The sequence below is a fragment of the Poecile atricapillus genome, chromosome 14 (assembly GCF_030490865.1).
Source record: "Poecile atricapillus isolate bPoeAtr1 chromosome 14, bPoeAtr1.hap1, whole genome shotgun sequence".
NCBI lineage: Eukaryota > Metazoa > Chordata > Aves > Passeriformes > Paridae > Poecile > Poecile atricapillus.
In genome coordinates this window covers 9,989,795-10,006,861 of record NC_081262.1, presented here as the reverse complement: position 1 = coordinate 10,006,861, position 17,067 = coordinate 9,989,795, and the positions used below count along the sequence as shown (strand labels likewise).

General features: G+C 42.2%; 1 protein-coding gene across 1 annotated transcript; it reads right to left on the bottom strand.

Moving 5' to 3' along the window:
- Positions 1–510: 510 nt before the first annotated feature.
- Positions 511–13,277, bottom strand: KDELR2 (KDEL endoplasmic reticulum protein retention receptor 2). Its single transcript, XM_058849952.1, has 5 exons — positions 13,069–13,277; positions 6,364–6,464; positions 3,820–3,978; positions 2,506–2,758; positions 511–1,732 (listed from the first exon to the last, which is right to left on the bottom strand). The coding sequence occupies exons 1-5, from the start codon at positions 13,157–13,159 to the stop codon at positions 1,698–1,700; spliced, it is 639 nt and encodes a 212-aa protein (XP_058705935.1). The 5' UTR covers positions 13,160–13,277; the 3' UTR covers positions 511–1,697.
- Positions 13,278–17,067: the final 3,790 nt, after the last annotated feature.

Here is a 17,067-nt window from a genome sequence, read left to right as displayed (position 1 = left end):
GCGGTCCCGGCGGGCGTCTCGGAGCTGCGACGTCACGGGTGGTGACGTCACGCGGCCCCGGAAGAAGGCTCCAAGCGGGCCGGTGCATGACGTCACAGAGCTCGCGCCGGTCTCAGCGGGTGCCGGGCCCCGGAACCGGGACTGGGCCCGGAGCAGCTGGGCCAGGAGACGGCAGCACCGCAGCTGCACATGAACACTGCTCAGCTGGGCTCAGGAAACAGAACCACCACTCACTACGGGTATAATGATGGCAAATCAAACTGGAGATAAAACACATCCAAACACCGAACCCTCCTCTGCACCAGGCTGAAGACTTCAGCTCTCACTAAACAAGTCGAACTCAGCCATTATTGCTTCCATCAGTGATAATGCCCCTCCGAGACTTAAAACCTCTTTATTTCAACACAGCAATGACATTAAGAAACTCATCCTCACTGCAACTTTCATCCAGTCCCAGGTAAACTGAAAACGTTCACATTCTAGAACAAAAAAAAGAAAAAAACTCTGAAATGTTTTCACCATTTCATAAAGTGTTTATTGAGGATGGTAACACAGGATAAATCATGCAACAGCTCAGTAAAAAAAGGGAATCATTTAAAGGATGAAGAATGGTAACTGGTGCTGCTGATTCTGAAAAGTTTATAAAAAAAATATTAATTGTCCAAAAGTGACATCGAAAACCACTTGAAGCTGAACATGGAAGTTGCTTATAAAGCATTCATTAATAAGAAAATGTAGATATTGTTTTAAATGATCACCCACAGATTTCTGTAATCAACAACTTACAAGTCTCCCATTCCTGCAGCTGTAATGGTGGAGCAGGGCTGGACATCCAAGATATTTAACCTTCTCTTCCTGAACAAACAACACAGTCACAAACATTTGCCACTAATTAACACAATCACATCTCTTCCCCCTCACAACCTGGGCTGCCAAGTGCTTTCATTATTGGGATCACCCTCCCAGACATCATGGCAGAACAGGAAACAGCCCGTCCTTGTAGCCTCAAGTGATTTCCTCACTGCCCTCCTGCCATCAGCTGTTTTAGAAGGGGAACAACTACAAAATGTGACTGTTCCCCTTCTAGCACCAACATACATTTTGAATAAGGAACTCCACGTCAGCAGATGGCACAGAGACTGGGCACCAGCACATCACATCAAACATCGGTGGTTTCAGATTTAGAGTTGACATATATTCGCCTTTTGGAAAAAAAAATAAATATAGTGGAATGAAAACTGAATCAAAGGGAAAGAACAGATGACTACCATCCATCAAGGATGCACATATTTGTGCACTGGAAAAAAAAAAAAAAAAAAGAAAAAAATCAGTCATTTCAAAGAAAATCTTGAAAATTAAAAAAACGTTTGCACTTGTTCCTGGTCATAAACAATCTCACAAAAATCTCACTTTTGGAACTATTCCAATTGAAACCATACACTGAATTTATTAATACAGTATAAGTTTCTTTATGTAAAAAATCTTTATACATAGTAATAAAAAAGATAAAGGCAAGATGCATCAAACAGAAATCTGCTGGTTGTTTTTCCTCCGTTCTTACAGAGCCGCTGATGACTATCTGCACTATAAAGAGCTGTGTTTCTGACTTTCTGTCTCAAGCATCTTCACCTTTGCTTGTGATAAGGATTGTTCTGTCCAAGCATCCAAAAGGACAGATGCTAGTGATGTTTTGGCACTTATGCTGGCAAACTGAGCTTCTTTCCCTTGAGAACTGCAAGGAAAAGTGGGAGAGAAAACAGTCAGCAAAATAAAGTTATAATGCAGGAGAAGCAGACACTGTTAAAATGTCAAAGGGACCTTTCACACCAAATGGATCTACTGCAGACAGTCCTCCCAGGCTGTCTGTCTCTCTTCAATATATACTGGTAAAATTAGAATTAACAATTCTAACCTTGCCCTCTTGTGGCACCCTGGAGTTCCCACTTTTCATCCTCATAGGACATACTAGCCCCCTCACCACAGCCTCTTAAGAATTATGACTAAAACAACACAGCCCCATGCAGCTTTGTGGTTACATGATGGAAGCTGAAATATGAGTAAGAGCAGAATTATTAATGCACTCAGCAGAAGTGTCTGCTTTTACACTCATCATAAACAGAAACATCCAAAACACGGTATTTAAAGCACTGAGAAAGGTGTCTGTAAGCAGGGATCTGCATGTAACAAGGTTCATGATCAGGGGAAGCAGGAGGATCATGCTTTATCCTTGGGAGGCAACAGCATTATGAGTTGTTGTTGTTGAGCCACATTTGAGTTTTTCCAGAAGTTCCTCAGACCATTTATACATTTATGTTCTACTCATACCCCAAAAAAATCCTCAGAAATGCCCCCCACTAGCAGAAACTGTACTCAATAAATTACAGATACTTCAGAACTGATTTTCACAAAGAATTAACAACTCATAATGCTGATGTTGCAGATCCCTAAGAACCTGGTAACTGCTACATTCCACAACCTGAAGCTGGGCATTACTGCATTACTTACCTTTTGTAACATACAAATAGAAGAAGTCACAGTACAGAACGGTCTGGACCACACCAGCAACAACAGCTATGAGGTCAAAAAATCCCTCAAAGTAGTAGCGCCAAATCCAGTTGACTAAGTACAAGGCACGGTACAGACCCAAGAAGAAAAGATAGTGAGTAGTGATGGTCTCTGCTTCCCCAGTCTTGCTGATCATAAAAAGTTGAGGGAGAATAGCAACCGATTCAAGATAGATGGAAAAGGTCCACAGTATCTGAAAGGAAAAAAAACACACGTATATTCAACTGTCTTACTGATAACAGCAGGAAAGAAAACATTTGACTTGGCTTGACTTTTTACTCTCTAACAATGTTATGGATGAATACCTATTCATACAGGTACAGTATTTTGGCAAACATTCCTTGGTACAGGAAAAACTAAGTGAAATCTTAATAATCAACCAGAAGATGGGAGGAAGGAACTCTCCTGGCAGACAGCAGACTCCCCAAAACAGCTCTCTGTTGAGCTGGCACACACAGGTTTACTTGTGAGTTCCAGTTCACATTACCATGAGATGCAACTTAAAGTCCATGCTGAGAAAGCTGCAGGGAAGATGAAGCTCTTTCCCCCCTTAATGTTCTTCCATTTTTTATCCATGTGTTTAAAGAGTTCTGTGTAAAAAACACAGAACAAAAATCTAAAGTATGTCTCAAAGTGTTGCAATTCAAATTCCCATGCTCTGAAATAAATTTATTTAACCCCAATATAAAAATGCAGCTCAGTCCATGTAAAACAATCATCTAAAGTTGCTCTCTATTTTGTAGAAAAAAAAATACCTCTTTGAACCCTCTATAATTACATTTTTAATGTAATTTTTCTGTAATTAAACACATAGCTGCATTTTAAATATAATGCAATTCTTTTTAACGGTCTAGACCATTTGCAATTCTATGCAAATATTTAAGTAGTAGTATAATTCCTTTTGTTTTCACCAGGTGGCACCAACTATTCACAAACTGCATTGCTGGGGATTTCTTTAACAAACGGAACAAAAGGAATTCTGAATGAATACAGCCATCAAAGTGCAAAAGTGGGAAAAAACACAGTCTTCTGCTTAATAAAGTAATCAATGCTGATAACAATACTGGTCTCCTGAGGTGCCTTAAATTTGCACAGACATCTGCACCACACAGATTCCTTGATGAAAGAATTAGCCTGAACCTACTAAACATAGACACCCTTCAACCATTCACTAGTCAGGCTAAAAATGCTCATGTTCTAAATATTTTAGCCAAAAAAAAAACAAAAAAACATCTCCTGTCCACTTCAACTCACCTCCAGTGGAGAGAAGTCATGATTGACAAGAAAAGAGAGCCCACCAACAGGAACTATCAGAAACTCCACTCGGAAGGTGTCATGGTTTCCATCATAGGTGGCCTTGAACTTCATGTAGATCAGGTACACGGTGGCATACGAGCAAGCGATGTAGATAAGCTGAGGGCAAGGAAAGAAACAACCCCAAAACAATCCATAGATATTCCAGGATTAAATCACACTCCCTGAATAACCACTAAGAGGAGTTAAGTGTGGTCTTTTTTGATTCTTTGCATTGCTTATGAGGTTTTGCAGGCTGTTGATGGTGCTTAACTTTTGTCAGTGGAGTAATAATTCAAAACTGAATGACTCTGGGCTCTACTGGTTTTGTTGCTTTAAAGGCATTACATGTCCATGGTTGAAGTGACTGCCCAAAGGTGAAGATCCTTTCCAGAACTAAGGAAGTGATTAGAGAAGAAATGTTCTGCAGCTGCAGGGGAAGCACTGGCCCTGAACATTTAGGTTAAAAATGTGCAGGTGCATACACACAATAATAACGGAAGGGGCCTTTCTACATTCAAAAAGCCCAGTGTGGTGTGGCTCGTGTGGCAATTTAAAAATATTCAATAAGCCCCGTTCAGACAACCATTTAACATATCACAAGTTAGCTGATTTGCTTTGGACCTTTAAACACCTCTAAAATCTGAAAAGTGGCAACTGGACACTGTTCTTCACCAACCAACAGGCCACAAAACCTGCAAGACCAAGAAACTGGGAGAAGCAATGAACCAGAATTCAATTCGAGCTGATGTCTAACCATTTTGAACGGTTATGGCACAGTAGGCATTATAGGTATTCCCTGTGGAATAAGCAAAAAGCTTCATTTTACAGGTGAGAAAACAGAACTAGAGAGAATCTAAGACTTTCTAAAGGTCAATCTGCCATCATCAGGACAGAGCTCATTGTCCTGCAGTCAACACAGTACAGCAGACTAGACAAATATTTTAGCTTCTGCCAGTTTCAGCACAAAGATTAAATGTTCCAAACCATTTATCACATTAGAAAAGGGTTATTTGCAATGGAGAAGTAACAGATTAAAAATCCCACTGTCTGCAGATGCTATTAATCACTAATGCTCTGCTCAATACAAAATCCTAAAAATAATGTATTAAGGAGCTCAGAATCCAAAGGCTCTGCTGCATGAGCACCCCAGCTAAATGGAGCTAAAGAATCACAAAACAGGATACAGAGAAGCTTTACTATGGGTGTAAACTAATCATAGCAGGTATTGTCATAGAAGACACTAAGTGTGAATTAATCCCTATTTCTTATATTACAGATTTCTTCATCTCAAGAATCCCAACTCTCAAATTCTCAACTAAAGTTCTCTCAAGTTCTCAATTAGTCTCAACAACTGTGTAACATTATGTACTCCTACACATATATATATATAAAAATATAACACAAAATTGCATTGGGACACTCAAGCGGCTTCAGTAATGGGCTGAAAAGACAATTATATCCAACAGTCTTTCTAAGCAGGAACCTTTGAAAGTGAAATAGAGGCTACCATTTTCAAAGTTAGTATTTCCACATTCATTTTTCTGATTAGGAGGGCTGCAGAACAAAGATGTAGTCATGGTCCTGAATCACAACCAATAAATAAATAAATGGCAAAACTCCCCTACCTGCTCTTTTAGTGCACCTAATGATACCTTCCAGTCAGAAATTACATATGGAAAAAGCTTCTGTTTCAAGAATATTTTATTTAATCCACAGCTCCTCGTCTATATTGTTAATATTAAAACTTAAGCATACACATTTCACTTGTTGGAAAGAAAGTGTGAGTTTAAGACACAGTATTTTATTTTACAGTATTATTTCCCTCATTCATCCGTATATTTTGCATTATTGAATATTTTGGTCTTTCCTCTTGGCAAAGTTATACTAGCCTCTAAATTAAAGCTGAAAAGCATCAAGAAAATCCAAGAGTAAAGGATTTGGATTAAAAAACCACAAACATACTGCCCTCTCCCAGACTACTGCTTTATTTTCTTGTACTCAGCACCAGAAATTGCAGGAGTGAGTAAATAACAAACTCTAATTCAGGCTCACTGACATTCAGTGGGCAAGTGACAGGGGTATAACTCACAGAAGCTACATTCCTTAGAGCTTATTCTTGTCAACTTTTGATCAGCCTCTGACCAGACAGTAGCTGCAATCCAGGCAGTGCATCCTGAATACTAATTTACCTTGTAGTGAATAAAAGGAGATTTACTTGAGCTTTAATGTCTCAATTTAGAAATACAGTTTATTTAAACCATTTTCCAAAAGCTTCTATTTTCAATAACCAAAATGCCATTTATTCTAATATAATTTTTTTTTTTTTAATTGCATGTAGAGTGCAGGAAAAAAAGTAGGGTTTTGACTCCATCTTCCATAGTCTTTATCCAAAGCTCATCTAGAACTTTGGTGCAGTGGGCCATTAAAAATGGCTTTTATTAATGAAATTAGGCACTCTGCATGCAGCCTCACTAGCTTTTCTAACTCTTCAGTATACTCTACCTTCATAGATGTGTTATACAATGAAATGAATGAAGTGAAGAGGTCCAGGTAACGGGTAGTGAAGACCAGTGCAAACAGAAGCTGGCTTTTCCCAGAAATACCTAAAGTGATAAAGGAAATAATTAATCATTCAGAAAGTGATGAGGTGCTTTGAAACATTTGATGACCAGGATGAGAAAGGGTATATCCTTTCTTTTTAAGCAAGTTGATCATAAAATTAGGACAAAATCCAAGTTCCCAAGCTGTACAAACAGAATTCTAAGCCCATATAGCTCAGTAGTGTGACCATAAGTTACCCTGTACTGGAAGAGGTGCTGGCACTACACAAGGTTTAGAAGTTACTCACAGCAGGTAGTGTCATCTCCAAAAATATCACCTGCAAGCTATCAGTTCTGTATTATTACTGGGCAAGGCTGCATTGGCTTTCAGTTCTCAGTGCTGTCACATGCCTCAATATAACCTTTATATACTGAATAGCTGGAACGGTACAAGGACAATAGACAGAACAGACGCAGTGACAAGGAGAAGGTATGGTAGCTCAAATAATAGGATTTTAGAAGAATACATAGATTTTAAACATAAGGCAATTCAATTCACAGACTCAATTGACCACATGGTGAGAAAAACATCACACAATCAAACCCACATGTTATTATGTACTAAAACAAAATATTAAAAAGAGAGAGAAGTGAGATAAAATGTCAGACATCTACACTGCATCTTCAAAGCAACTTTTGATTCTAGGTCAAAGCCCCAATGTCAAAATGTTTGTTTGCACTTCAGGCACTAGAGCACAGCTAGAAGCATAAAAGCTTTGCACAATCAGTCACTAAAAGCTTCCGAAAACTGAGGTGAAGCATCGCTCCATAATACTGATGTGGTGGTGTGTCACAGCAGGGGGACAAAACAACCTACTCTGTGCCTCTATCTCGTTATTCCAATTATTCTTGTTTTCAGTCATCCAGGGCGAAAATAATTGAATCTGTTCAGCTAAGCATGCAAGTCTTGTTCAAAAAACAAGAGGGAAAAATACTCTGTAGGAGAGGGTTATGATGCAAGGCTGAAAATCCTTGTCCCTTTATACAGAGATACTTCTAGAAAGGCTTTTATAAACAGTGCCATAAAGCAATTAGAAGAAGGCAATCTGCTATGGCTATTGAAGTCCTTTTTCACTCCAGCTTAAGGAACATGGAATAAACTGCTCCAGACGAAGGAATTTAACCTATAGAGCACAAGAATGAAACAGTAACAATTAGAAAGGGGTGTGTTTGCAACTTGCATATGTGAAATGTCTGCAAGGCGAGCCTGATGTTCCTCCTACAGAACAGCCCAAGTACAGTACAGGGAACACAGAGCATCTCAAAACCTTCAGGCTGTTAAGTCATGAAACACAAGCTGCAAGTATTACAAATAAAACACTGCTGTCCCCCCTACCCCTCCCCCCCAAAAAAACCCAACAACAAAACGAAAAACCCACAAACAAAACACCTCCCAAAGTTTAGAAAAAAAATACATCTGACATTTCTTGAACTACAACTGCATTGCATTGACAGCTGAAGCAGCACTCTGGGTTCATCCCAGGTGTGCTTGTTGGCATCACAACTTGCCAATAAAACCTCACAGCAAGCAAAGCGGTCCTAAGGTCAGAATCCACAGGACAGAAATCCACCTGAACAGATTACAAAACAGCATCATACTACAGAATATAATTAGACTAAATTATTTAGCATGCTATTTTCTTTTAGCAAATAACTGGGAACAGCAAAAAAAAAAAAAAAAAAAAAAAAAGAAAAAAGCATATAAAAGACATTAAATACTGATAACAGCTATAGATTTGGATCTGGATATGCAGTCATAAATACATATAATATACTTGAAAAATTCTTCTAAGCCATTGCCAGTCTTACCTCCTTAACCCCAAAGTTGCAATTTTTATTAAGCCTTTCAATACTCACAATCAGTACTGATTTTTGAATCTTTAGAATAGTTGTGAAATCCTGAAACCCACCCTAGACACAAGATTAAACTAATTTTCAGGTTAAGTAGGCTAGACTAGACTAGGCAAGGTATAGAATGTACCAAAGGCCTATGAAGGGACAGGCAAGCTGTGAGAAACAGCTAAACCGCGAGCAAGAACAGGGCAAGGGAACAGGTAAACACACAGTTTTACAACTTCCACGCATTTCAAAACTTTAGGAAATGTATCAATATGTCACAGCACTGACCCTGGCTCACTGCTGGACACTGCAATACACTGAGGCTACAATGATGTTATTCTCATCCTTCTCCCTTTCCTTTTGCCCCCACAAACATTAGTTAGTTCTTGAACTAAATAAAAATGTTTTTATTTCTTTTTCCAAAGCTCTGGGCTCAAATTTGGAAGAGCCGAATCTCTCTGTTTTTGTTTCATCCTCACATGTGGAAAAACTCCTTCAACTTCTGTGCTCCAGCTTGGCTGAAAGCCATAGCATGAAACTTTAATTCAGGTGATTTTCACAGCCAGGCAGGAGGGCAGAGCTGAAATTGTAGTACTTTCTTATCAATTTCATTCTGCTGTAGTGAGTCAGATAAGGAATAACGGGCAGAAGCAGAGGCTCTGAGATGTGGTGAGTATACAGCACCTACCAACTATGAACTGCACATCACAGCCATAAAACATACAAACAAAAGTTCTTCTAAGAAATGTCAGTCCATACTTTGCCATGGAAATTTCACAGACTTTTTAAAATAAAGTAGTTTAGTTCTATCCCAAGTCCACATCAGCCACAGAACCACAACTTCTTTGGTTCTGCTAGTAACATACTAGCGTTAAGATCCCTGTTCTTCCAATTTAAAAACCCAACCTAATTTTAAAGACAAATTTTCCACCTGAGAAAGAGAACACTTTCCTTTAAAGAGAGAGAAGAAATTCCAAAGCTACCAAAAGCAGCAGTTTTTGAGAAAATACAGACAAATTAGCAGCAGCCTATGGCAAAGTGCTGTCAGAAGTCCTCAGCTTAGCATATTACCTCGTCCACAGTAGACACATAAAATTGAGATACAGCTACATTACCTACCAAAAGTACTACACATTTACAATCTACACTACTTTTTTAGAGTATACAGCATATAATTTGACAGCACTGCAACTGCAGGTCACCTTTAACACTTGATAAACGGCACAGAGAAATGCGAATCAATTTTCAGGCAGTAATTTGCACTGCAAACAATGTAATTTGACTTGAAATGGGTAAGAAAATACAGTCTGAGCAGAAGAATGTTTGGAAGCACAGGATTCCTCAAGTCTCATGAATTTCATAATTATGACATGATGTCAATAACGGAGTTACCTCCTACATTGTCCATGGCTCTTCCTGATGATTTTTGAGCTGTTATTTTGAGTGGCAAACATCTTTCCAAATTCTAAATTTGGAAACTCAAATAACCAGACGTGCAAAAAATTGTTTCCCTGCCAACTCTAAAATTCTGAAGTCATGATTTGATTTGCTTTCCCCTTGTTCTCAACCTATTGACTAAATAAGAAAAAAAAATAAATTAAGTTTCTAGAACACAGAAAATACAGACTGCTTCAAAGTGCAGATGAGCCTAGCCTTACCTATCTTCTTCAATTAGAGGAGTCACTTCTTAAGAAAGAAAATGGGGACTATGAGTCTTCAAAAAACAGCAGGTTGCAACAGAGGTGCACAGGCTGTCTCCCTCATTTCCAGCTGCTTTTACAGGCCTCTGAGTTCTCCCTGAACAAAGGCCTCAGACACACACAGATGCAACCAGAAGAGAGGAGTCGGCACCATGTGGTTTGCCAGCAGCTCTTCATGGATCACAGCCTGCGATTCAGCCAGCAGTCAGAAGCCCTTATTTATTTTCAAAGCCTCTACTGCTTCAAAAGTGCACAGTAAAGTAGCAGCTGGTTTGCCCATGTTTCTTTAGTCAGCAATAACCACGAGGTATAAGTTTATTTAATTTATAAATGGTTCTAATAACCATACAATGTAAAGGAATGGCAGAAAGCCCTGTAATAAGAGGCTCTTCGTAGGTGCTCAACATTAACTGGTAACTACTTAAAGGTTATTGTCTTGTATGACTTTACAAACATATGCAAATATATATTTACAAAGGTTTTGCTAACAGAAACCTCAATTAACAACAATGAACCACTAGGAGAAACAGAATAGAGCCCCAAAAATAAAATTCTTTGCTCGTGTTCCTTTGAGGCATTCACGTTCTTCTCATTCTAGACAAACTTGTTAGGCCTCAGACACCAATCTCACAGCAGCACCACCAATCTCGATTTACTCCTGAGGACTCAGGCAGAACTAGAAGACACCAAAGAAACAGCCAAACAACCCCTGACAAACACATCCCTGCTTTTTGCCTTTTTTTTTTTTTTTCTTAAGCAAATTAATTAATCAAGTATTTTTTACTGAAAGAGTTCATGGATGTGTGTTTGTGTCCAGGGATGGTGGCTAATTTGGGAAAGGGGAGAGCTGTATCACCTATGTGATACAGGCCTGTTTACTTTTCTCTCTTGGAGAAAGCTGTACCAATGGTTGGTGTGAGGCTGCTTTCTTATGAATAAACCCCTAGCAGTACAGATCCTCAATCACAATTAGCTTAAGGAAAGCAGTATCAGATCACTTTTTAAGCAGAAAGATGGGACCAGGTCACACTGTACTATACTGTGTAAATAACCTCATATCCAAAGGTCACTTAAGAATCTCTTGGCTCAAACCCTATCTGAATTTCAGCCTTGCAGTAGAATTTCCAATTTTCTTTCTTCAGACAATAAATGATATTCCGTTTTTAGATCATTAACCCTCCTGCTGTTTGTAATCTCAACTCCATTTCTCAATCACAGGACAAAACTCTACACAAAAGCTGGAGAAGGCAAGGCCCTCTCCTGCCAGATCCTAGCTGGATTCCTGTGATGCACTAGAGCCTGAGCCAGGTAAGTTTATCAGGAAGGTGCTCTTGTGTTCCATGACCTCAGGAACAATAGTTCTGCATGTGGGCCATAGAGTCACTTGCTTGACCTCTTTTGTGAAGCTAAGAACAGCTTTTACTTTGTCTGTTTAAAACCAAAGCTATTAATTTTTTAAAAACAAAACTATTAATTTACTCTTTTATTTTGTGCTACCAAGTGATTAGACGTGACAACATACAGAACCCGTACTTCCTCCTACCTGTAGTGTAAATCTCTTTCATTTCCCCATTCTCAGTTATTTCAGGTTACAAATTAAACTAATTCTTCATGTTTTTAACTGAAAACTTTACAGATACATCTGTTCAACAGTACTAACCCGGTATTTGAACAGTATCATCAAAACACGGCAAACTGATTTCAAGAACAATCGCCCTCACTAAAGAAGGAGAAGCTCACTGGAAAGAAGGCAAAGTCAAGCTCACATTCAAACTCCCGTGCACAACGAAACCGGTATTCCCAGGGCGGGTGGTCCGACCCACATAACACACACACCGCAAGGAAATGTCCATTTTGAATGACAATAACTCCCAGTTTTCTGAAAGAAATCAGCTATGCTGCAGTTATGGGAACAGCCTGCAATTCCCTCCAACCACCACACCGTACAGTGGACGGGGGAAAGCGAACCACGGCACAAGGAATTAGAGCACGCCCGTTCCGAAAGGGGGGAAGCGGCAGCGAGGGGCGGCGGAGCGGGGCTCGCCCGGCCGGGACCCGGCGCCGCTCCCGCTGCCACGTCACACAGGCCCGCGGCTCCCGCCGGGAATCTCCCTCCTACTGCTTCCTACTGCAAGCTGGCCCGGCCGACAGCAGCCCCTCCACCAGCCCTAACAGCGGCACGAAACAGTTCCATTCCCGCACAAAAACGAAGGAGAGGGGGAGCGTGAGGCCGGCCGCGGAGGGAAGGGGAAAGCGGGGAAACTTCAGGGGTTGCGAACTGCGAGTCAGCGGCGGCCGGCGCTGCACCAAACCCGGGGCTTCCGCGTACACCGGCGGCCCAGGGGCCGGGCGCGGCCAGGGCAGGCGAGGGAAGGGATGGAGGGACAGAGGGATGAAGGGAGGGCGGCTGCCCGCCCCGCGGGGGACGAATTCCTCCCCCCCTCCTCCAAACCGGCCTCCCCATTCATTCGCCTGCCGGCGGGCAGTTACGTAAGGAAGAAGCGACCCTCCCGGACACAGCCGGAGCGGCGGTGCACAGGGATTAAAGTACAAATAATGGCAACCACAACACCTTTCAGGGAATGGCAGCTCCCGCCGGCGCACCCCCACCCCGGAGCGGGGATGCGCCTCCTCCTTCCCCCTCTCCCGGCTGCTCACCCGCTTCACCAGCGCTGGATTTGGAGGGGGCCGAGTCTCGGGGAGGTCAGGAGGAGGGCAGAACCCCCTCCCCTGTGCGGACGGGAGCGACCGTCCCTTTTCATCTGCCCGGGCCGAGTTCTGCCCGCCCGCCCCGGGGGCCCTCAGGGGCGCCCCAGCGAGGTCAATCCCCTCCCCGCCTTTCCCCGCTTCACCAGGGCCGCCTCCCGGGCCACTGAGACAGGCGGGACCTCCACCCGCCCGTCCCGGCTCGCCGGGCTCTCCCCGGGGCGCGGTCCTTCGGGGGCGATCGCAACACCCCGCAGCCGCGGCGAGCTCGGGGCGATGCCGCCCGGCCCCGGCGAGGCTCCCGCGGGGCCCCGCGGCCCGGAGCCGCCCGGCCGGTCCCGCCCCGCGGCCTCCGCACGCACCCGCGCAGGAGCGGCTCTTCCAGATCTTGAGCAGCAGGATGATGATGGCCGCCAGGTGGGACAGGTCCCCGGTAAGACGGAAGATGTTCATGGCGGCGGCAGAGGCGGCGGCGCAGCCGGAGCCGGGGAGCGAAGATGGCGCAAGCTCAGCGGGCACCGAGCGACGTGGCCCGGGGACGTGGCCAGGCAGCCCCGCGCCGGTGCACGCCGGGAAGCGGGGGGAGCGCCCGCCCCGCCCCGCGCCGCCCTCACGGCGGGGCCGCCCCGGCAGCCGCGGGCCCCGGCGAGCGGCGGGGAGCGGTCGCGCAGTTGGTCTGTGTATAAATAGAATAGCGAATATAAGATATATTATATGTATATTTCATTATGTTTTGTAGGCCAACAGTATGAAAATCTGTATCAGCTACTAGAGAGGGTCCAGCGGAGGCCATGAAGGCGATGAGGGGTCTGGAGCGTCTCTCTTAGGAGAGACTGCGAGGGCTGGGCCTTGGTAGTCTGGAGAAGACTGAGAGGGATCTAATCAATACATATAAATATCTCAAAGGTGGGTGCCAAGAGGGTCACAGAATCATGGAATCACAGAATGGTTTGGGTGGACAGGGGTGCCACTCTCTGGACCAGGGTCCTTAGGATCCCATTCAGCCTGACCTGGAACACTTCCAGGCATGGAGCAGCAACAGCTTCTCTGGGCCTGTGCCAGGATGGTGCCAGACTCTTCCGTGGTGCCCAGTGACAGGACAAGGAGCAATGGCCATAAACTGAAACACAACAAGTTTCACCTCAACACGAGGAAGAACTTTTTTACATTGAGTGTTGTAGAACACTGTGACAGACTCCTCAGATTCTCCCTCCCTGGAGACATTCCAAACACACCTGGACATGTTCCTGTGTCACTACTCCAGGTGACCCTGCCTTGGCAGGAGGGTTGGACTGGGTGATCTCCAGCTGTCCCTTCCAACACTAACAATTCCGGGATTCTGTGTAAACTTCCAAGAAAAAGAAAAAAAGCAATAATTTCTTCAATAATCATGCATGCTGCCTCTTCAGCGTCCTTTATCCCTAAAACAGGACATGATGAGCAAAGGTTAGGTGGGCAGTTTAAAAGAGGCCCTTTCCAATAACTTTCCAATGTTCTCTGTAAAAAAACCCAACAATCCAAACAGTAGCAAAGAAAAATAGGAATAGCTGCTCAGGAATAGGATTTCCAGTAGCTGTAGAAAATGGGTAACAGCTTATTCCAGGTAAACAGTCGTGCTTTGCTGGGCAGCTCATTTCTTCAAAATCTCTTTGTTTACATTGTTTCACACCCTGTTTGAGGAAATAGTATAATGTTACAGAATGATACACTGAAAAGTTTCCACAGCAGAAGGTTATGGATTGTTCGAAATTTATGAAAAGGATCCATCCTAACTAAAATATTTTAATTTTTCTGTTTAAAATGTGGTAGAAACATTGAACTCTTTAAAGAGTTTGCATAATCCTGAGAAAAGAGAACTGATTAGTACCTACTATTGAGTTTTTTAGTAAGTACCCACAGTGTGACAAAATCAAATTTACTTATTTTCAGAGATTACAAATCAAAGCCTGTCCTTTTACAGCACTGTGTTTACAAGCACAGCAGTACAACTCCTTGACAAGCTCCATGGTATCTTGTGTCAATTCCTAAGAGAAGAGGTTGTATGTTGCATTTGAAAAGTTTTATAGATCTGAACTCTAATAGAATAAATATTTTAAACAGATATTGAATAATTTTTGGCATCAAATAATGTTTGATGAAACCACCAGTGAGTTGCCTACTTGAGGGTACATCTTAAAAACCCAAATATAGTACTTGGAGAATCTGTACTGAAAATGACAGCATTTGGCAGAACTCCCCAAATCTGTGGTTCCAACTGCAACAGGAGGGGAGAAAGTGAAAATTCATAACTATAACATCAGCACCTGCAGTGCTGAGGCACGTCTATCACTACACACATGTGTGAGGTCTGAAAACAGACATGACTCGGAGTGGCTGGACCAGCTTGTTTGACACAGACTTGATTGAAATGTGTACATTTAATACGTCAGATCTCTGAAAGGGTGAATACTGAAATAAAAGTAGCTATTAAAAACCAGATGCATATGTGGAATCTATTTAACAGATACATTAAAAGCAGAGAGCTGACATCCATTCTCTCAACCCCCTTTCTCAGTTCATGCAGCATATATTCAGAACTTGTTTGTGATCTAAGTTGTTTTCTGACATCTGATTTAATGTTGCAACATGTCAGGCCCCAGTTAAAGATGGCCTAAGGCAGTTTCAGCTTGTGCATCAAACTAATGGGATTTTAACTATAGCAATGGCTATTCTTTGATAAGTCAATACAGTTCACTTCCATATGCAATGGTTAAAAATTATTGAGGAAAGCTGTACCAGAAAATATTCCCCTGCTGTATCTGTGTCAGATTAGCATTTTCCACTGTTTTCATATTTCTCTTACAGGAATTTACTTTTGGCTTCTCTCCTTTTCTCTTTGTCCCTCAAAGAGAAGTTTACAGATATTAAGAGATATGCTGTTAAGTATTTCTAAGGCTAATTATACCAGCTAAAACATTAGAAGATAATTGCTATGCTGTTGCCAGCAAAACAAGAAATACATCAATCACAATTCCTCCAGTTAATACTTCAATGTTCAGTCACTTGGGCTGTGAGCTCTGAACATGCCTGTGTTCCTGCATCATGTGAGGGCAAGAAAATCCTCTCATTAATCCGGATTGGAAAAGCAGACTGATGCTGAACAGAAAGGGGCAGGAAGAGACAGATGGACATTGGCTGCTTTCTACTCATTTCGGAAAAAATATAATACATTTTGTGGCTATCTATTTTTGGACACAAATAAAGAACCAGATGTGAATTTTGATAAAAATATCCTATGGTGCAAAACTCTTACATGTCCTCATGCCAGGCAAGGTCCACTGGGGTCTTTGAGGTAGTCTCATAATTTCTCTAAGGACTGAGTAGATAGATAAGGAAAGATGGTCTGATTATGGATCACAGTCTTAACTAAAATATGGAATTATGGATACCTGGATAGTACACAGGTCTGTTTTGCTCTCTGATAAGTTTGTTGTATATCTGCACTTTTAACAGCATGCTGTATAACTATGCACAAAATACCCTTTCTGAGGAGCAATTCCAAATGTTCTGGGGTACCAATAAAAGAAATTTAACTTACACTGGACCTTTGGTTTATTCTTTGCAGAACTGTCATTTCTATCTAGTTTACCTCCTGCCTTACTGGAAAAGTAAGTCAGATTCCTTCCCTCCAACAGCACTGGAGTAAACAGTCCCCAAGGCTGTCCCACATCATATGGCACAGATGAGAATATTTTACTAATCAGGACTATAAGGTTCTTAGCTTTCCTTATCCCATGCCTAAAGATCTTGCTTTAAAAAAAAAAAAAAAAGAAGTCAAAAACAAAACCCAAAACACACAACAGAAAACCCCACAAACTTATCTAAAATATGCAAACATTTTTACTGAATTAAAGAGACCCTATTGCTTTATGTACCAGCCTAGAATATCAACCTTTTTTGAGAAAAGAAGAAAAAAAAGACAAAGAGATAATTTGAAATTTGATTTTTACTTCTAAGGAGGACAATATATGACAGGGAAACGAGGTACTGCAGTTTGACGGCTGTTCCTCAGCTGCCATGGGGAAACTGGCAGTGTCCCACTGGGAAGCAGTGTGTGGTATCTATAACCACAACACAGCATGAGCCAAAACACCAGCACTGCACTGTGGCCAGTTACCTGCTCAGGTGACACATTCCAGGTGACTGCTGAGTCCTTGCTTCTTTCTGAGCCTCATTTGAGTGAGTGAGGCCTCTCCCTTAGCCCCAAGAGTGTTTGGCTGGCACACCTTCAACAATATCTCACATCTGCTCCAAGGTGGAAGCCAGTGGGACTCTGATAAGATCCCAGCCTAGTATGATGGGGCTGCAATTGGTGTCACTGG